Source organism: Brachyhypopomus gauderio, chromosome 5 (genome assembly GCF_052324685.1).
Source record: "Brachyhypopomus gauderio isolate BG-103 chromosome 5, BGAUD_0.2, whole genome shotgun sequence".
Lineage (NCBI taxonomy): Eukaryota > Metazoa > Chordata > Actinopteri > Gymnotiformes > Hypopomidae > Brachyhypopomus > Brachyhypopomus gauderio.
This window is the reverse complement of record NC_135215.1, coordinates 19706609-19728336: the sequence shown is the minus strand read 5'-3', so window position 1 is coordinate 19728336 and position 21728 is coordinate 19706609. Positions and strand designations below refer to the sequence as shown.

Genomic DNA, 21728 nt, shown 5'->3' with positions numbered 1-21728 from the left:
TTTTCCTGTTATTTCATCAAGTAAAAAATATTAGGGCCATAAATGAATGTTTATGGTTATACAGGAGCAGTGGCGTGCACAGACATTTTGGGGGGCAAGTGCTGGGGGTGAAGGGCACTTTTTAGCGCACGTGGAACACTTCATTATAAAAAAAAATTACAAGCACATGATGAATGAAATTTGACTTTTAGTTGTAACATTCTCTAAACGTGAGTTTTCCATGGAGAAAAGTCACGCAGCCGACTGATAAAATTCATATCCAATATTAACTATATACAGTCATGTCCTTCAGTTAACTTCTGTTTACCCTTCACTGTCTGCGGCCTTGTTGCATATATTTTGCAATAAGTCAATCAATATAGGCCTACAATTAAGACGGATAATAATTCAATTAAGAAGGAATTATAGGCTACTGAGTGTTGTCATTACATGAATGCAGATGGGCATTTTTCACAGGTAATGGGGAACTTCCCGTTTCTTCTTTCACAAATGAATGTGTTAATTTATGTTGCCTACCAAAACCTATACAACAGAAGACGTTCAGCGTAACACATAGATTTGCAAACTCTACCTTAATTATTTGTATGTGGACGTCCTCACGTTATCTATCATTGATTTGGGCTAGAGTGGCTAAAATGCCGATAGTAATAAACATAGTAGTTTGGTGCTGTATGAGACATTTTACTGCACAACAAAATGATTTCACGTTGGGCTTAGAGGGCAAATGGTACGATTTGACTTGATGTGTGACCTGGCTGGTGGGGCACGGGAGAAGAAGTCTATCTGTGACCGTGCGTGCTGTGCTGAAGACGCTTCCTTCCACTCGCTGAACTGAACTGCTGCTGCAGCACATCTGGTGTTAAAGGAAGAGAGAGGTCGGGTGTGTGCGAGGTGGTGGCGCATTTTAGGGCTTTGTTTTTAATCGCTCAGGTTTCCAAAAGATCATTTCAAACCGACCTCAGTGAAATGATAATAATAGTTAAAAATATATATAAAGGGCAAGTTCCAAAGGGCACTTTCGTTGATAAAGGGCAGAGTTGGTGGTGCTTTAGCACCACCTGATGTCTATGTGTGCACGCCACTGTACAGGAGTGTGTGTTTCCTGGGTAACAGTGTATTTGGCACCCAGAGTAACAGGAAGCAGATGATTAAGGTGTAGCAGATGGATCTGAAACCAGAAGATCTGAACTGACCAAATGTCACAATCACTAATCAAACAAAAATTTTCCCACTTTTACACTTGTGAGAAAATGATGTTCACTTCTGTTCTCCATCTGCTGTTTTGTAAGTGCACATAACTGATTACTGGATGAAAATGAACAGTAATTTGGGCAGCACGGTGGCTTGGTGGTTAGCATGTTTGCCTCTCAGCACTGGGGTCTTGGGTTCAAGTCCCTATCTGAGTGGAGTTTCCACGTTCTTCCTGTGTTTCCTCTGGGATCTCCGGTTTCCTCCCACAATCCAAAAACGTGGAGGGTAGGTAAATTGGGAGTCCCAGACAAATTCTCCCTGAGTGTGTGTCTGTGTCTCTCTCTGTTCAATAAAACAAGTTGTTGTCTGAGTGTCTGTGCATGAATGTGTGTGTGCTTGTATGCCCAGTGGTGGATGGTGCTCTGCCACTAGGGTCTGTCCTCTCTCTCCCCTTCCTGCACCCCCCAGGGGGCTGCGGATCCCGGTAGAGAGTACGCTGTGCGCAATTGGCTGCCACTTCTCGCCGGTGTGTGATTGGTTGTCTGAGACTTGTAGCTGTGTTAACAATTGTAAAGCGCCTTGGGTATCCTGAAAGGCGCTATATAAATTGAACCATTCATTCATTCATTGCCATGTATGTGGGTTTCATCAGTATTGTGGGTGTCTCTGTTTGGAGGTCCACAGTACTGTAATTTTCAGGAAGTTAATTCACTGTGGATCATGTGCACCTAAACTGACGTTATGTTCAGACTGAGAGTTTAATAAAGAAGTAAGAAACAACTAAACAGGGGGGTAAACCAGGTAAAGGGGAACACGTGTGACTAGGGGGCTCACACACAAAGACACAGTAAATACGACAGGGAACTACTAGCCTAACTTATCAAAACTAACAAAAAGCAGCAACTACAAATATTACTGACACGCGGTATAACGTGGACGGGAGCAAACGAACACAAGCAACATGGGTAAACCACATAACAAGGGGAACCAATTGCACAAGGAATTAAATAACAACATACTATCACTACAATGGGGAAACAGGGAGAGCAGAAAATCAACAACTAAACAGAAAACATAGAACTAAGACACGGACAACCTAGGAAGTAGAACAGGAAATACAGAGGTAGCGAACATACACATACCACAATGAACAGAGAACAAACCCGGATAAGAAAGGCTGAGCAAACAGCGTGAGGGAAGTCGCAAACATGCAGAATAACAGAGATAAAGACCGACAAGGGAGACTAGTGTTACACGCCCCAGAATGCCTGGGAGGGGGTAACAGTTATGTTCCTGTATTGGCAGGATGAAAAGATGAGGCAGTGAAACAGTGGCTTCGCTCAAACTAGTGAAACTGCTTTTTATTCTCCTTTTATAATTCAAGATCTCTTTTATTAAACACATTTCAACTATAAACTTCAGTATCTGCTATGTCTCCTTATGGCTCAAATGTCTACATGGATATGCACCAAAATGTTCCCCTTATTCAATACAGACATCTCAAGTCTCCCGGAAGCTGCGGGAGTCTCCCGCATTTCGGTAGTGTCTCCCTGATACCCGCGAGTCACATATAATCTCCCGGAATTCAGAACGAGTGCCCCACACAAACGCGCACACAGGCGACAGACTTTTTTTCTCTAATCGCGAGTGGGAAGGAGAGAGAGGGGGTTCTGATTGGCCTGTTCTCTGCTCAACAACTTTCTTATAAGTTACTTATAACTTACCGCCACCCCCCACCCCCCCCACGCAACAACTTTCACATCATGACACCTGACTATTACATGTATAGCTTTGCAATACAATCAATACCATTACATAACATATACTGGAATGCTTCAATCACCAGCACAATATTATAATATATACTGGAATGCTTCAATCCCCATCACAATATCGGCATGAAATTAGTGTGCCTATACCCTCATCTTTATAGAAAAAGTGTAGAATTAATTTGTGTGGACCTCTTCACCCACTATACTCGCTACTCAGTAGTCTCTTAACTGTCGTGTAATTTATATATATTGCCCAATGTCATTGGCAAATTTGTGAGGGAGGTTTGGAATCTGTGACCAAACCAGCTTACTGACCATGCTAACTTTGACTGACCTTTAGAGACAGAGATACCAGGCTACCTACTTATTATTTTATAACTAGATACAAAACTACTTTGGAGGGAGAATAACTGTGAATGAGAGCCATGGTATGCTGGCGGTAACGAGGGCTAATGTTAGTGCTAATGATGGTGCCATTGACGTTAGCTGAGCTAATCGCGATGCTATCGAAATTAGCATAAATGCTAACGCAAGATAATTCCGATGCTCACGAAGCTAACATTCATGTCACTGCAAAATGATGACAGTACTCAGGCTAATATTCTCATCATTGAGGATCAACCTGGTCTCCCCACCTAGGCCCTTACTAGCTCAAGGACTGAAACATTATTCATACTGGGTCAGTGTTCGTGCATGACATTAGCATGGTTTTAGACTAACCGATCTTAATCGCACGTCCGCCATTACACCGTTTGTTCGTGAGATAATTCCGCACAAACATTCATCTAAGGCTTACTTTCGAACGCGGTAGCTACCCATTTGCTCACTCCCCATCCATTTAACTAATTATCTCCCCAGATATCTCAGAACAGCTTTTATTCATTTTTACCCACCTGTATTGGCAGGATGAAAAGACGAGGCAGTGAAACAGTGTCTATGTTCGAAATAGCCTACTACAATGATCTATATTACTGGATTGGACATCACGTGACTTAGCATGCGCCGCACAGGCGCCATTGCTATGCATTGAGTCGTGCATTGAGGAGCATCCATGGATGGACATAAAAATGAGATCTAGCAGACAGTCACGTAAGGAAAACCGAAGAGGGACTCAATGTTTTGCCATAAATTATCAAAACTACGACAACAATATCACAAGATCAAAGGGTATAACATTTCACAGGTCAGTAAAACAATTTTTATAAAAAAAAATAGCGGAGATGAGGGATGTTGACTGTCCATGCTAGCTTGATTTTGATAACGCCATGTCGAGTAAACCCACTTAAAAACTAATTTTCTGTTCCAACAAATTATAATGTATTGTTATTAATATTGTTATCATGTTAGGATAATGTTGTAAATACGATGTTCATTAAAATTATCTCTAAATCTGTATTACTGGGACCGATGTTCAGTCCAGTTGGCATTATGTCCCATAGATACTCTCTCACACAAACTGAATAAATAATGAAACCAAATGAAAATTTAAGTCAATTAAATTTTTCATAATTATTTTTTAAATCAACAGGGGTGAGTTTCCCAAAATGTTCTTAGCGCTAAGTACTTCGTACGAGGTTACGAAGTACTTAGCGCTAAGAACGTTTTTGGAAACTCACCCCAGGTTAATACCTGTAGGTTTTTTTTTAATAAATGCCATTTTTCTACACAGATTTCCCAACAAACAAAGAAAATATGAGCTGTACAAATTGTGGGTCAGAAAGTGTGGACGTCTGAGAGGACCGTCATCTACAGCAGGGATATGCAGTGCTCACTGCCCACTGATATCAACCATACACTGAAGAGGGCACATGTTAGAGAAGGAGCAGTGCCACAGATTTCCAACCTTCCAGACCATATTAATAATAATAAATATTTTATTAAAGTTGATTAAATTCTGTAGAGAAGTGGCTGCAATAAATGATTTTTAAAAATGTATATTTTGTGTCAGGTCAATTTATCTATGTATTTGTAGGAAACTGAATTGTGTAAGTTCTTTTCTGCTACTTGAAGGTAAAAAAAATCTGACAAATTTTGTCATAAATTTCAGATTCAAACTCATTATTTTCTCTATCATAATTTCATAATTTCACCCACATTTAGCCATGTAGTGCTCAAAGATGCTCCTCCACACTGATGCCATCTCATATTATACTTGAACATATATAAGAGGTATTGCACTTAAAGAATTTATGAAAACTACAGCTGTAATGGGGAGAGTTGACAAATAAAGAGATAAACTCATAAATTTGACTTTCAATATCAGAATTGTGATCATAATTAAAACTTATCAAAGTTATTTATTTACAACTTTTTACCATAATTATGATTGAATATCAAAAACATGACATACATGTGTTATTTAGTTTTAGCCAGGTGAAAGAAAAGGGCTTTATGCAGGGTTTTGTTAAAATTTTACCTAAATTGAAAACTTCCCAGAATGCTTATAAATTTATCTCTTAAGATAATACGAAGTTTTACATATCACAACATCGGCAATATTCTCTCCTTTAATTTAAGCCATATTTTATCAAAATCAGATAAGAAATAAGGGCGCTAGGACTGTTTTTGTGACAGATGGATGCACATCCCACATAGGAACTACACTGCTTTGCTGACATGACTCAATGCATAGTAATGGCGCCGAGGGCGGTGCATCGCTAGCTATAGCGGCAACAGGCGATGTCCAATCCAGTAATATAGATCATTGGCCTACTACATACTACTGGCGTACTGATCGAGCCCCAGTATGCCGTATGCAGTATGTGACCAAACTGGAAATTTCCAGTACGCGAAACACCCGGATGACCTACTACTTCCGCAAAATATTCCAGTACGCGAACAGAGCTATCTTCGTGGTGTACTGCATCCCATCATGCAACGCTACGTTCACGTGACCCCGTAGTATGCTTTGCTTTTGTCGCATACTGGAAACTGTACTGCACACTACTACGAGGACAAGTATGCAGTATCCAGTATATACTGAGGCCAGTATGCAGTATCCAGTAAGTAGTAGTCTATTTCGAACAGAGCCAGTGGCTTCGCTCAAACTCCTGAAAGGTTTTTCCCACCTAAAGCCAGGGCCGAGTCCACCTCTAGCACTGCTCCCCCTTCAGGTCACAACCCGCACCTTCAATACATTAACTTCCACACATGGTGTTAACATTTCTAACATAGACCTGAATACATAAATGTGACAATCCATTCAGGGCCTCACACTAGACACATACATAGACGGGGAATAAATACACTGAAACGCCACTTAACAAGACACAGGTGGGAACTGGGAACAATAATCAAGGGGCAGGGAAACATGGTAAAGGGGCATGACAGACCGTGGGGAAACCATAGAAACAAGGCGGGGGGTAGGGAAAACACTACACGTGGACCAGGATGACAACTGAGTAACAGCTGGTAGAGGAGCGGCGGAGCTACACGTAACAACTGACTGGTGGGAAATATCATTTTTTCAGTGTACATATATATGTGCTGTTTAGTTGCTTGATCGCTGTTCTCTTTCAGGGACCTTCAGAAACTCCAACCAGCAATACAACATCACTACTGATTATGAAATATCTTGGTATGGACAGAGCTTACAGGATTTGAGGTTGCTGATATCTGCTGGAAGGGGCAAATTAGACAATAGTATTCCCTCAGTTATAATGTGGATAAGGGTCGCTGTGATACAGCTGACAGCATCAGTTCAGTCTTGTGATTATTAACGTGACAGAGAATGATCAGGGACTATATCACTGTGGAGGCCGAGACGACGGATCACTCCTGTGGTTTGGGAGAACCATCAGGTTGATACAACCACATATCTGTATCTGTTCAACCATCTAATTATCTGTATCTGTACTCTGTGTGGGCGGGGTCTAAACCTGAATCGGGTGTGGTTTAACCAGAAGTGGGTGGGGCTTAAATCGGAACATTATTTTTAGTCTGAAATTTATATGGATTGATCAGAAGTTGCTATATGTATTGTTGATGTGAAAACTCTTAACAGAACAGAATCAAAATTGAGATTCAAATAAATGATTTTGATCACAAAAGTAAGATCTGTGTGAACTTACAAAATTCCACCTGACTTATATCACAAGCCAAACTAAGCAAAAACAAAAAACCGACCGGAGTGGAGGCAGAAACAACATGAGCTGTTTTCAGCTCTCTTATCAAATACACCGCGTACAGTACAAAACCAGTTCACCAAGTAACTTTATATCATCCACACCGAAACCTGAGGGCTACTGAAGAGAGACAGAGAGATCAGTGTATGTGTGTGTGTGTGAGAGAGAGAGTGGAGCACAGAGAGATCAGTCAGTCACTGTGTGTGTGAGTGGAGCACAGAGAGATCAGTCAGTCACTGTGTGTGTGTGTGTGTGTGTGTGTGTGTGTGTGTGTGTGTGTGTGTGTGTGTGTGTGTGTGTGTGTGTGTGTGTGTGAGAGAGAGAGAGAGAGTGGAGCACAGAGAGATCAATCAATCACCGTGTGTATGTGTGAGAGTGGAGCACATACAGATCAGTCAGTCTGTGTGTGTGTGTGTGTGTGTGTGTGAGTGAGAGTGGAGCACAGAGAGATCAATCACTGTGTGTGTGTGTGTGTGCATGTGTGCGCGCGCACGCGAGTGGAACACAGACAGATCAGTCAGTCACTGTGTGTGTGTGTGTGTGTGTGTGTGTGTGTGTGTGTGTGTGTGTGTGTGTGTGTGTGTGTGTGTGTGTGTGTGTGAATGAGAGTGGAGCACAGAGAGATGTCAATCATGTTCGTGTTCATGCCTACTTCCTCATTTTAGTTCTTGTGCAATTGGTTACTTTCTGTGGCCAGCCCGAAGGAGATATGTGGGTCCACTATCCCATGGGCCACCAGCTGTGGGAGATGTAGTGCTAGGGGTTTGGTACATTGAGGATCTGGCGTGGGCTTTGGTGTTCTGATCCTCGCTTCTGAAGCTGCTGGCTGATTTTTATTAGGAGTTAAATTGCTTATGTAACATGCTGAAATAAAATGATTTTGTAAAAAGGGATGTTTTCCTGTATTACAGTAATATGTAATGTCATAATTTTGGTGTGAAGCCCACCTTGAAGCCTTACTTCCTGGTGTATATATTTTCTATGAAAAACATTTAGAATGACTAAATGTTTCAGCTTGTCTATATATGGTACTACCACAGACACCATACATGTAGACTCAAATTTCCACCGACGTCATATCCCCCGCGGTGTGAGTTTTTATTTTGTTGGCATATGAATAAACAGGATGTGGGAGCATGTGGCCCAGTGAGGTCAAAGTTATACTTCTGCTGAGGTGTAGCATATTTAACCACTTAACCATCAACAACCTAATCATTTTCTTTGAGTCTATCGACCCATAAGCACACATCCAGGAGGGCATGGCTATGCTCCAGTTGGTGGGGGTGCAACAGCTTTTGTTTGGTAAGTACACACACACACACACACACACACACACACACACACACACACACACAGAGAGATTCCAGAGTCCTACATAAAATGAGAAGTGTTTTAACCCATAAGATCCCAGACCCAGATCACCTTAATGGAAAATTATGTGGGATTGAAAACAGACTGAATGGACCACAAGGAACACATTTCTGAATTTGTTTTTGAGATTTTACCTTTTAGTATCAAAGATCTGTAATGTTACAAATATGTCACATCAGGTGTTTGTGGTATATTTATTCCTAGTCTGAAAATACATCAAGTTGATTTGTTGAGTTGAGTTTTTTCTTAGTAAATCAGATTTCCCTTTTATTTGCATTTATAACAACACTGCTGTTTAAAACTAACAATATTCTTTTTCAAATGTATTTGTTAACATATAAAAACTGTGCAAACCGTATAAAATTACATAATATTGTGTGTGTGTGTGTGTGTGTGTGTGACTGACTGTGTGTGTGTGTGTGATTGTGTGTAACTGTGTGTGTTTGTGTGTGACTGTGTATGTGTGTGTGTGAGAGAGATGCTGTGTATGTGTGTGTGTGTGTGTGTGTGAGAGAGATGCTGTGTACGTGTGTGTGACTGTGTCTGTGTGACTGTGTCTGTGTGTGACTGTGTGTGAGTGACTGTGTCTATGTGTGTGTCAGCATCTGTGTGTGTGACTGTGTCTGTGTGTGACTGTGTGTGTATGTGTGACTGTGTCTGTGTGACTGTGTGTATGTATGTGTGTGACTGTGTCTGTGTGTGGGACTGTGTGTGTGACTGTGTCTGTGTGTGTGTGACTGTGTATGTGTGACTGTGTGTATGTGTGTGTGTGACTGTGTCTGTGACTGTGTCAGTGTGTGTGGCTGTGTCTGTGTGACTGTGTCAGTGTGTGTGTCTGTGACTGTGTCAGTGTGTGTGTGTCTGTGCTCTCTTCACATCCCTCAAACTCACTGTCATCTCCAGTGATGATATTGAGTAAATCCTGAACACTGTATCGCTTATTGGAATTCATACTACAAATCATTAAAATTATGTTGAAATACGGTCAACATACAGTAAAAGTCTTATTTGTGTTAAATGTCACATAAAACCATGGAACCGTGGTATCTTATGGGTTAAGGGAACAGCTGTTTCTGATCACTCCAGCCATAAGTGGTTGGATGCTTGGATGGTCTTGGAAGTTCTTTAATGGCATTTGCACATGAGATACATGCATTCAGTACTGTAAACTGCGGAAACATCATATGAAAAATGACTTTTTATAATTCACAGCAAACACTGGAATTTATGACAATCAATGAATAAAAAACCCACAATACTTAAAATGGAACCTAATGAAACAATACTTTTGACTTTTGACAAAAATACATTTTTGTTACAACATGTTTAGTCTAAACATGTTAGTCATTTCCATAAAGATTTATTTTACCACATATTTAGCATTCAGACAGTTAAATGCCAACATTGAATGTTTACTGATTTTTCATTTTTTTACTTGACAAAGAACAGAGTACAGCCCTCTCATGGAGTGCTAAAGAGTAACCAATAGTGGCTAATATTGCCCTTTACTGAAGGTAGTGAGAGGTTTCTTTGCTTGTGTGTTTAGCAAGACTATAGAAGATGGGTTTGAATGTGTTCTGTGTTCTGCACTGCTTTTTCCACTCTGCCCCTCTTTTGCAGGTATGTGTAGTTTATGTCTCTTCCAGACCCATTTAGCTCACCATATATCCACCCAGCCTGGACAAAACGTCACCCTGCACTGTGACGTCATCCCTACATACGGAATATCTTGGTATCTTCAGAGCTCAGAAGACCTGAAGATGCTGTTAAATACTGAAAAAGACAAACTTTTTGGACAGTTCCACCTCAGTTACACACTGGAACAGGATCACTATGATATAACTGAAAACAACAGTTCAGTCGGTCTAGTGATTACTGGGGTAAGAGACACAGACCTAGGGCTGTATTACTGTGGTGGTCGAAACAACACAACATACATTCAGTTTGGGAAGGCCATCACCCTGACATTTGCAGGTTAGTGACCTTATTTTATTGCACTGGCTGTTATCACTTGTGTTTCTGTTGAGGTGTTTGTGATCAATGTAGGTGTTTGTGTTCACAAACTCAGTTCACTGCATCATTACTCATTAGTGTCAGGGCTGGACCCACCTGCCGCCACAGGGGGAGCTGACGAGTCAGCTCTGGACGGAGCAGTCGCAATCAGCAATGATGACCTACAGCTGTCTTTCTCCCTATTTAAGGAGTGTCTCACTGCTGAGTTATTTGTTGCACCGTGCAAAAAGCATGCAGTCAGCCTTTCTTGTTGGTAACGTGCTGCGTTGTGTTGTCTGGGTCTCGGCACCACGATTCTTCTTTCTGTTATTCCAAGTGTTTTCTCCTGTGCCGCCCTGGCCATTCTCAAGTTTTCCTCTCCTGTTATTTCTCTATCCAGATTTCCGTTGGTTCTTTTGGGAAGAGTTTTCTGTTACTCACAACTGTGGTTAGAGGGCTAGCTACTTCCCCTGGCGTCCTCGGTTTGTTGCATTTTTCCTCGTGTTGAGTCTTCCACGTTCTTTTGTTTTTCCATTTTTTTCCCCATTCTTTGTTTTACGGTAGTATTTTCATTCTGTGCTTTTCCTGCAGTCCTTGTGGCAGATGTTTTAGTTATTTATTCTTTTGTGGTTAAGCTAATAGAGTCCTTGCGGTGGATTCATCCCCAAATCCTACTGCGTTATAATCAGCTTGTGGCAGAGGCTAAGGATGAGGAGGAAAAGTAGGCGGGGCTGTCTAATACCCAGCAGGCCACCTCACCGGTTTGTTACCTCAGATGTTTAATTGAAAACAAAGCTGTAGTTTTGTCTGTTATTCTTATGCATTTTTGAAAAAACTGTGTGGACGTCTGTGTGTGGACAGATGTTGTAAGCGCTCTCAGCAATCACAGGACACAGATGATTCTGACATCTGGATATAGCACAGCGATGCTCCCACACACTTGGCTCCCTTGCAGTTTCATTTTCACAGATGATATGAAATGATTGGAAAACGTGACGTTATGACCTTGTTAGTCACGCATGGTTCTGCTGTGTTGTGGAGTCATCCTGGACTGGCCCAACCTCTGCCTTTTGGCAGTCATACCTGCCAAATCCCAAAGCACTGCCAAATGGCAGAGGTTGGCAGGTTGGCAGAGGTTCTTACCTCCAGTGTTCTGTAAATGAGGCGTGTCTCAGGTGTGGGTGGTTACTGTTTCAATACACACCTTTGGCTACCTGCCACAAGAGACTGCAAGCTCTCTTGCAAGAAGTCACAAACATAATATTTGAATTATAGTGGCATATTGATTATTCAAAATGGCACTGATTTTTTAACTTTATTTTCAGTAGTTTTTGTCTTTTGAAAAACTGCCAATAGGTAAAGATATTTTTACATAAATTTTTTAAATAGAATAATAATCTTGAGCAATTTTAACTTATCAAGATGGTACTTTTTACAGTGTATCTCTTCCAAAAACACAATAGCCATAACCCGCAAACAAAAATAGGACATTTAGGAAATCTTACCAGAAGATTTCAGTCTCTATTCTCTTTTTTTGCCCCCCCCCACCCCCATCTTTGGAAGACAAGTTTATTTTTATGTAAGAATCAAAGGAAAACAATTCTGTACAATACAGTACAATAGTGATAAAAATTATTTGGGTAAGGTGGACCATACAGAGAAAAGAGGAGGAGAGAAAAGAGGGTCAGTGTTCATGGTCAGCCACTGGTCAGTGTTCATCTACACCGTCCCCTCAAAAGCCCTCAATGTCTAAAATACAGTAAAAACTGAGGGACAGACAGTGGTGAGGAGACGGGTAAGGCCATGACAGCAGGCCCACCTCGTCAACCTCTGGGTAATATGCCTGCCCCTCAGGATCCTAAATGCACGAGTACTGTGTGTGTGTGTTTGTATGTGTGGGGAGTGGAGGTGGGGGGTGAATACCGTCTACCTAGATGTGGCTGCATGTACATAACAAAGGGTGGCTTAATGGGATTCAAATGTCCCCAGAACTGCCCCCTGGTGGAGGCCAGGTAGAAAAAGTGTGGAATGAAAATGCTGGGAGTCCTAGTGGAATCTGTTTCTCCAGAAAATGCTGCTGTCGCTGTCTCCACCATCTCCACTGTGTGGTTCCAGTTCTCTTTTCATTCCCATATTTCTCTCATCCTGAATCACTGCAGGTTGCAGTTTTGCAGGAGTGGTGGTTTCAGGCAGTTCTCTCCTTGAGTAACTTCAGTTCATCAACATTGACTTATCTTTTCATTTATGAGTACGTATGTAGCTCAAGGGAGATTGTACCCTAACTTCCCGCTTTACATAATTCCCTGTATTTCTTTTCATCACTTTCTGTTCTTATAACCTACTGTATTCTCCATTTCATCATCTCCTTCCTGTTTCTTTGTAAATTCAGTCTCCAGCATTTCTGTGAAATGAATATCTGGTATTTGATAACAGCAATTGATACTCCAGCCTCTCCACTGCTTAAATCACCAACCATCTTCCTGTGGTGGGGAAAAAGGCATCATATAATAGTGCCTGGGTTAGATGAAAAATACAAGCACAAAATGACCTGAATTGTTGATCACAGACTGTCACGTCTAGTGCTGTCCCCACTGGTCAATCAAGGCTTTACTCTGGTGTTCCATGTGCTGGTGTTTCTCCATGACTGTCTGTCCCACTTTCCAATCTGTGTCTCTGCCGTCTGATTATCTGTTCCACCTCTTCCTAGTTTATTTCCCAAGGTTTGTGTATTTAAACCCTGTCCTTTGTCTTGGTTGTTGTATTGTTTTGTTGGTATAGGGATCTCTGTGATTAGTAAGTTGTAATTCTGTTTGTGTTTATCTGGTCTGTGTATTCCCTGTCTGTTTGTAGATGTGCCCTGAGTAAACCTCACTCTACTCTGTGCATGTGTATGCCTCATGACGCTCCAGGTGTTACATGGTCATTCTAAGCAAAGTTTGATGTATATTAGAGCAGCTGAGAGATCGCAGTTTTTGTCTTGGAGGTGTTACTCCTTCATCATGCCATCGTCACACACTGATTCAACATTCTGTCTTCCAGAGAGCAGGACTACAGCAGGGAGCTTATCCCAGCCCGCATGTCCTCCTCCTCCTGCAGGACTCAGCAGGATCACAGTTATAACCCTGACATGTGCTTGTCTGGGATCTGTCCTGATGAGCATCGCATGTGTGTGGGCGCTTTGTTGCAGGATGCAAGGTAAGGGCTTCCTGTTTAAATATCCACACTCTCCCAGTTCAGAATCACTCCCCCAGTTCTTGGTTCTCCAGCACTCTTGGTTCAGACTCTCAGCCCTTGGTGTAGGGGAAGTTGTAGATTTGCAGTACATGAAGAAACCAAATTTTTACCTTTTTACATGTTCATTCATAAAAAAAGAAAAGAATATACATAATGAAAAAGGCATACGCTGATGTGATTAATAGTCACATCATGGTGATCAATTATAGTGATTTAATCTGATGGAAAAAAACAATGAATTATACAGTATATAAAAATATTGTGTTACTTTTCTGAACTTGAAACCATGTTTGTGTTGTTTTTCAGGCACTGCAGGGCCCTCACAAACATGCAGTGATGTCTCCACGAGTGGGCAGGTTGTTCAGAAGGTACCAATCCAAAGGAAACGCACTCTCACCGCACAACATAACCCGCTGTAATCCAGCTGCACAGCATTTGAACTAATACTGCAATAATTATATATTAACTCTGCACTGGAAATGTAGCTGCATTATTAACATAAAATCTAAACCTAAAATACCTAAAAATATATATTTAGAATAAAAAATATTATACTGTACATATACACATATGTATTATATGTTAATATACTGTATTTATATTTATATAATGAGCATCAAATATGAAGACATTAGTGAACTTGAGTCAGTGTATCAAATTCATGGTGAAATACCATGACCAATGAAGCTGCACAGATGTGGGGTGAGTTTCCCGAAACGTTCTTAGCGCTAAGTACTTCTTAACCTCATACGTTTCATACGAGGTTACGAAGTACTTAGCGCTACGAACGTTTCGGGAAACCCACCCGTGATCATTTGTCATGGTGTAGTGGTGTCATGGTAACATTTCCTCATCTGTCTTCAGGAAGATGTTCTGACCTCTAACCCAGGACATCATGACATGGTTAAAGGGAACAGAGCAGCCGCTTCGGACAGCGTTACATATGCAAAGGTCGCAAAAGGTCACGCCAAGGGTTCACATTAATTTGAATGAAAGTGTCTGGTGCAGTGCTGTTCTCCTGAGGTGAACAGCCACACATGGACACTTGTGAAAATAAGAAATTAAAAACTACAGCAACTACTTTTTAGTTATATAAATAGTATTTTTAGGTAAATGTACTGTCCAACTCTTGCCTTCTTGTCCACAGGTTTATCTACACCAAGGAAGAGTGTAAAACTAAACACACACAAAGGATCTATCACTAATCCAGTGTATATCCAGTGTAAAGCTCCAGACTATTCTCCATCCTGGCTCCAAGATGGTGGAACAATCTTCCATTAGCTGCTAGGACTGCAGAGTCTATTGCTGTTTTCAAGCATAGACTGGAGCTTGTTTGTTGTTGAAGACCCACCTGTTTGTTGAGTTCTTACCAGAGCACTAACTCAGCTGATACCACTTGCCGTTGTTCTTTAAATTGTATGTCTGTCTATGGTTATTTGTGCTTCTTGGCAAATGTCTAACTTGCAAAACACTAGGTAATGACATTGACTCCTGTAGTTTAGTAGCAGTCTGACTCAAGGGTATCTTGAATTCTGGCCTATCCGTATTATTTCCTAGGGTGAATTCTGTGATCGGATGCAAAGCACTTTGTAAGTCGTGCTGGATAAGAGTATATGTATACATATATACATATACATACATATGATTAAAGGATTAAAAGGATGAAATGTGCCATATTTGTCAATTGTGATTTTTCACCGCAATTGAAATTTGTTCTCCACATTTGCCCATCTGTGCAATTAGAACACACACACACACACACACACTAGTGATTACTAGGGGGCTGTGGTGCAGACATGTCCAGAGTGGCAGTCCTAGTCCGGCACCCGGGGAGCAGTTAAGGTTAGGTGCCTTATTCAAGGGCACCTCAGTCATGGCCTCAGGCCTGGGAATCAAACCCACAACCCTCCGGTCACAAGACTAGTTCCCTACTATCAGACCATGACTGCCCCAGGATCTAACACTGATCCAGTGTATACATATGATTAATGTAAACGAAATGGGCGAACCCAAAAGTTGAACCACAAAAAAAGACAGCTGAGACCTGCGGGAAAAGATACCAACCAAAATGACATACATGGTATGGTAAAAACAGAGAAATAGCTTAAGTATCGCGGAAACTTCAACGTGAGAAACAAAGCGCAGAATACTAACAAAAGACTCCATGCAGGGGCTCTCTAAAGCGAGAAACACTCCACCAAACACCCTCCCAAAATAACCAAAAACTAGACAGGGAACAAACAGCAAAGGAAAAGTTGAGAAGCCAGAGACACCAGCGCAGGAGTGAGAAGACTCAATTAAACAGCCAGAGACGTAGGAACTGAGAGGGCATGGTGACGAGACACCAAAACGCAACACGATATCAAGAGAAAAGGCTGACTGCAGTGGCACAGCGTCAGGCTACAAACAACTCAGCAGTGAGACCATCTGTCTTCCTTATATAGGGGGAAAGCCAGGTGCAGATCATCACTGCTGATTGTGTTGGCGCGTGGGCCAGCCCTGACAATTTTAACTTAAACTGATAACATATAATAATTTCTAGTGTATAACCATGAGCTAACTTATTTATTACAGTAGCTTGGTCTGATAATGAATTAGCAGTAAGTGTAAATGGCTAGCTGGCTAGTGTAAATTATTAACTGTGAAGACAGTCAAATGCGTGTTTTCCACTACGCTGGTTTTAAAAATATTAGTGGCTCGCTAGGCTTGTAAACAAACCGCGCACCATGAAAATGTTGCAGTGTGTCGCCCCGTTTGTGCAGGTGAGCCCGCGGACCGGCTGGGGAGCCGCATGAAACCAGGCAAAGAGCCCCATGCGGCTCGCGAGCCGCGGGTTGACCACTCCTGGTGTAGGCGGATGTGTGTATTAAAGGGGAGGAGAGTAATTGTGTAGGTGGATGTGTGTATTAAAGGGGAGGAGAGTAACTGTGTAGGTGGATGTGTGTATTAAAGGGGAGGAGAGTAACTGTGTAGGCCAGACCTGGGCAAACAACGGCCCGCGGGCCACATCCGGCCCGTTGTGCGTCCCTGTCCGGCTCGCGAGAGGCCAAACATAAATGAAACAAAAATCTATGTCGTGCGTGCAATACAACTGTGACGCTTTTATTTTGAAAGCGCTACGTTTGTGTTAATTCCGTGTGGACGTACCTGCGTGTGTGTGAGCTGTGCAAGAAACACTGTAGGTGATCAGCGACAAGTTAAGGCTGAATTTATACTTTCGGGAGTGAACGTTGCACCTCCGCAAACGGCGGAAAATTTACGTGACAAATTTTAATTGTGCATTGTGTTCCAGGTTTGAAAAGTGCTGGAATTTAGGCTAAAGTACTTGAAAATGCTTGAAATTGTAACTGTATTTCGATTCACAACAAATAGCTGACTGAACAGGGGGGTATTCCAGAAAGCGGGTAAGTAAACTCAGAGTTAACGAAAACTCAGGGTTTTCCGTTCCAGAAACCGAGCTTAGAGAGAACCTGAGTCAGCTGGGAAATATTGAAATGGACCTTGAAAGTGCCGTAGAAGTGCTTTAAAGCTAGGTTTAAGCCAGGTTTATACTTGACGCGGCGCGAGGGTCCGCACGGCGAAAATTATGTAATCGCTGTGGCGGAGGGCTTCACGCGCTGTCGCTTCACGAGGTCGTGCACCTCTCGAATTTTGTAACTTCGCGCGCGCGCCGTGCTTCAGCGCAATGAACAAAGTCATGTTTGCTGGGTTCATACACCTTTACAAGGTGGAATTAAAGCATTTATACGTCACTTTCAAGGTCCATTTTAATATTTCCCAGCACGTTAAACTTAATTAAGTTAAATATTTATACATATATTCGAAATGATCCGAAATAATTAGCTTTTTTATCACATTATTTAATTGTTGTTTATTTTCAAAACGCCCAATCTTAACGTCTCTCATGTTTCGTCCTGGAATTACAAGAGGTTCGTATTTGTTAACGTAATACAAGAAAACTGTTCATTCAGATGGCTATTTGTTGTGAAACGAAGTAGTTACAATTTCAAACATTTTCAAGTATTTAGCCTAAATTCCAGCACTTTTCAAATCTGAAACAAAAAGCAACATTAAAATTGGTCAGGTAAATGTTCCTTCCCCTGTTTTTGAGGGGTGTTTCTTTATACCAACACAAATCGTTTCGGAGAACACTGCACAGAACAGACATGAAAATGTGTCAGGGGTTAAAAAGGTGAGAAGACCGGGGGGGGGGGGGGGTGCTGCTGGTACAGTGACTGTTGACGGGGTGGTTGTTTCTATCTATCTATCTATCTATCTATCTATCTATCTATCTATCTATCAAACCAAAATTAGAGCAATACTGAAAAGTATTGAACAATAAATAAAAAAGAAGTGAACAATAATAATTGAACCATTGAACATAGAGATACTAAACATAATACATGTCAGACATGACATTCAGACACTGTCAGATTCAGAGATAAAAAAAAAGATTTAAATTTCGAGAGGTGCGAGTAAGAAGAGTAGTCCATTGAAACCCAGAGTCTTCCCTGTTGACTTCTCTCACGGTAATGTCGCGCTGAAAAATATTGACCTGTCTTGACGGAGACAAGATCCGTAAACGCGAGAAGCTGCTTTCGCCATTCTGGATGGTTCAGTCAAAACCATTACGTCTTAATGAACCAATAAATAACATCAGCGGCGAAAATGAGTGTAAAAAATACCAGGGTTCACGTGTTTTTATTTTGTCACAAAAGGCTTCTAACAATGGGCTAAAGCACAGGGTAGACTATAAAATGACAAGAGTTTGCAACTTCATCTTCAAGCTTTTCAGCCCTGGCGCAAATGTTATCCTCACACGTCCCTGGATTCACCAGTTAGAACTACAGACACTAGAAAAAAAATCTTGTTTCTTATTTTATGTCACCGCTAAATACACGGGGTTGACGCGAACTTAATAGGCCTATCTATCTACCTATTTATCACAGGAGCTTGTGGCTAGCTCTGACAGTGTTCAACGCTGTAGCGAACGGCAGTAACTTTGTTTTACCGGAAAATATGAAAACGATTGAAACCATTAATCACCCAATTAAATCCACTGGTAAATGTACGCTCCTCTGCCGTGTCCCGGTGTAGATATCACTAGGTCCTTGTTCACGTCCCGTTTAGCGTCACAACATGAATGAAGAACGTTTGTATAAACGCAATTTGGCCTCTATGATGGATCTGGGCGGAAATTGCTGGCCACTGTGTCATTGAAATTGCCGATTTCAGAAGTGCTCTGTATGCTTATTAAGTCAATATGATAATATATATATATCTATAAAATATCTGCAGGACCCCCCCCTCCAAAAAAAAAAAAAACTCCTCGGATCTAAACGATTCGCGTAGGTCACCCTTTTCAACTTCAAAATGGCGAATTTCACCGAAAGGTGACAGATTTTCATGCCTGACAGAATGTGACGCGGCAAGTGTTCGCGGAAGTTTGCGTGAGGTGGGCGGAGCCACTGTGATGACGTCATTATTGTTTGTGTGGCCCTCTGACACAATTCAGGTTTCTCATGTGGCCCCTTGTAAAAATTAATTGCCCACCCCTGGTGTAGGTGGATGTGTGTATTAAATGGGAAGAGTGTACGTGTGTAGGTGGATGTGCGACGCTCGTGCATGCATGCGTGCTTATGGAGGCTGGACTTGTAATCTTCTGCTATGGAGAACAAAGCAACTAAAATAGTGCAGAGTATAAGCAGTGGCTGTATGACAAGCCTGGGTCATGATCTGTGTCCACACCTGCACACTTCCACTACACAGCACTACAGGTGAAGACACCGCGCTAGCGACCTCTGACCTTGCGGCTGAAGGCGTCACTCTTTCAGCCTGCTCCACTGACACAGTCATTGGGGGTGAAGGTCACCACTCATGACCTTCCCCAGTAGTACCACAGCTTCTTCACTTCAGACCAGACAGAGCAGAGCGTGAGATGAGACGAACAGGACAACAGTGAGGAAGAATGAAGGAGCGTCCACTCTGCCTGAGTCTGGAGGGGACAGAGAATTAGACATCAGAAATGAACCAGTCTCTTATCTCATCAGAGAAATACAGTTCCAAATATCCTCTGTATTTAAAATGCTAACTAAGATTTTAAATGCTTTTTGAGAGAGCAGAGAGCTTGAGAGAGAGTGAGAGAGAGCTGAGAGAGAAAGAGAGTGAGAGAGAGTCTGTTCTGTAGTGTGTCGTGATTTACCTGTGACGGAGACCTTCACGGTGCTCAGCGCCAGTCCGTCCGCATCCATCAACCTGTACGTGCCGCTGTCATTTGCTGCCACCCCCGGGACCACCAGCACCCCGTCCTTCTCTTGCACCACACGCACACTGGCCCTGCCCTGCCCCTGCTGCCACAACACGCTCCACCGGGGGGCGCTCTCACTCTGGAACTCCAACATCTCGGCCTGGTTATTGTACAGGTCCAGAATCAGATCCTTCCCCATCTCCACCGACTGCATGTGCTTATGATCTGTGTGCAGAGAGACGGAGCCGCAGGGCTAAAGAGGAAACTGATTCCCTTCCCTTGAATTTTTTAATTAATGTAAACCCAAACTAAGACAGGCATCATCTAGATTTGAATACACAAACTAAAACATGTATTATATATAAGTAACATTTGTACAGATAACGGGCATAATGCACCATTTCAACCCATTAAAACTGAAACACTGAAATAATAACTGAAACAGAAACTGAAACTGCAAGTCACACAATGCACAAATGAAATGAAACCTCACCTACTACTGCAAGCTGGACGCTCTGGACTAAGATTCGACTCCTGATTGTCGACTGGCCGACCACCAAAAAGCTCTGGTAGATCCCCTCGTCGCGGAACCGGACATCTGATAAAATCAAGGAGCAGTTTCCCTTCGCCAGCATCTCCATGGGGACATCCGCGCGGTTCTCATAAGCCTCGCCCTGAAACCAGTCCTCTCCCATCCGCTCGAACACCGTGCGGGACACGGTCTGCCACTGGATGTACGGCGACTGTGGCAGCGCTGCCACATACGAACTGCACACGCAGGACAGGACAGCCTGACATCCCACTTCCACCGTGTAGCCGGCCAAGGACGAGAGGGGCGAAGAATCTGAGGGGGGATTCGTGTTCAAATGTAAAAGTCAAATAAAAATGTTTACGGATCAAGCCGACGACAGCAGCGAACTTTTGTAAAATGTTTTTAGAGTCTACTACTCACCGACAGAGAGGACAAGCCACACGATGGTGTTGGCTGACAACCTGGGAAATAATAAATAATAAACAGGACAAATTAGCGAACGTTGCAATCAATAAGTTAAGCCCGGTGATGGATTCTTGCTAATGAATCTCACGAATCGCGAACTGACTATTACTTTTTTCATGTCAAGCCTATCAAAACAACATACGCTGCATAGACGAGCGGTAGCTTTAGAACACATAAAATATATATTGGATTAAAATATCCAATATATAGGCTAACTTATGGATACTGTGTGCCAGCTTATATGGAGTTTCACACTCGTGGCGTTTTCCACTAACATGGTGTAAAAATGTCAAGTTTCGGATTCCAGTAAAAGCTTTAGCAGCGCTGCAAAAAAAAGCCCAGCCTACCGCTACAGGAATAGCGTTCAGCCACAAATAGATACTTAAAGAAGTACTATGTTTTACATGTTTACTCGTACTTTCAGTAAAAGTTATAATCACTTTATTTATAATAACAATGATCTAAAATAACCATAATAAATAACAAATTGTTAATATTAATCACACGCAATCTCGAATGTTAGAACGCAATACGAATAAATTAATATTTAAATACAATGCAATAAAATGGACATGTCTGTGCAAAAAAAAAAAGTGTATAAATATATCGGTTTTATGTCCATTTTTAGATTTGGTATCCTACACGTTTTTGCTCACCAGTCCGCTCTCAGCTCCATCGCGTTAGCCACCGTCAACTGTGCCGTGTGGCGGCGCGAGCTGCTTATACATCGAATCGCTCCCTGTTTCTCCAAAACGAAACTTAACGATAAGGTTTGCTGACGGACAGGAAAGACGCGCCAG

At 42.0% G+C, this 21728-nt stretch overlaps 2 protein-coding genes across 2 annotated transcripts; one reads left to right on the top strand and one right to left on the bottom strand.

The window, feature by feature from the left end:
• Positions 1-8244: 8244 nt before the first annotated feature.
• LOC143514733 (uncharacterized) lies at positions 8245-15416 on the top strand. Its single transcript, XM_077006286.1, has 6 exons — positions 8245-8389; positions 10079-10432; positions 13490-13645; positions 13991-14052; positions 14549-14645; positions 14832-15416. Exons 1-6 carry the CDS (start codon positions 8347-8349, stop codon positions 14963-14965), a joined length of 846 nt encoding a protein of 281 aa, XP_076862401.1. The 5' UTR covers positions 8245-8346; the 3' UTR covers positions 14966-15416.
• A 1342-nt stretch (positions 15417-16758) lies between these two features.
• On the bottom strand, positions 16759-21717 carry LOC143514734 (CD276 antigen-like). The gene is made up of 5 exons (XM_077006288.1): positions 21585-21717; positions 20884-20924; positions 20425-20775; positions 19887-20156; positions 16759-19679 (listed from the first exon to the last, which is right to left on the bottom strand). Exons 1-5 carry the CDS (start codon positions 21602-21604, stop codon positions 19597-19599), a joined length of 765 nt encoding a protein of 254 aa, XP_076862403.1. The 5' UTR covers positions 21605-21717; the 3' UTR covers positions 16759-19596.
• Positions 21718-21728: the final 11 nt, after the last annotated feature.

Excerpts from the sequence above, each read along its gene's own strand:
- LOC143514733 (XM_077006286.1), top strand. The coding sequence starts at position 8,347 with ATGGCTATGCTCCAGTTGGTGGGGGTGCAACAGCTTTTGTTTG. Across the intron at positions 10,433-13,489 it reads CATCACCCTGACATTTGCAG|AGAGCAGGACTACAGCAGGG; the intron begins GTTAGTGACCTT and ends TCTGTCTTCCAG. Across the intron at positions 13,646-13,990 it reads GCTTTGTTGCAGGATGCAAG|GCACTGCAGGGCCCTCACAA; the intron begins GTAAGGGCTTCC and ends GTTGTTTTTCAG.
- LOC143514734 (XM_077006288.1), bottom strand. The coding sequence starts at position 21,604 with ATGGAGCTGAGAGCGGACTG. Across the intron at positions 20,776-20,883 it reads GTGGCTTGTCCTCTCTGTCG|ATTCTTCGCCCCTCTCGTCC; the intron begins GTGAGTAGTAGA and ends ATCCCCCCTCAG. Across the intron at positions 19,680-19,886 it reads CGTGAAGGTCTCCGTCACAG|ACTCAGGCAGAGTGGACGCT; the intron begins GTAAATCACGAC and ends TGTCCCCTCCAG.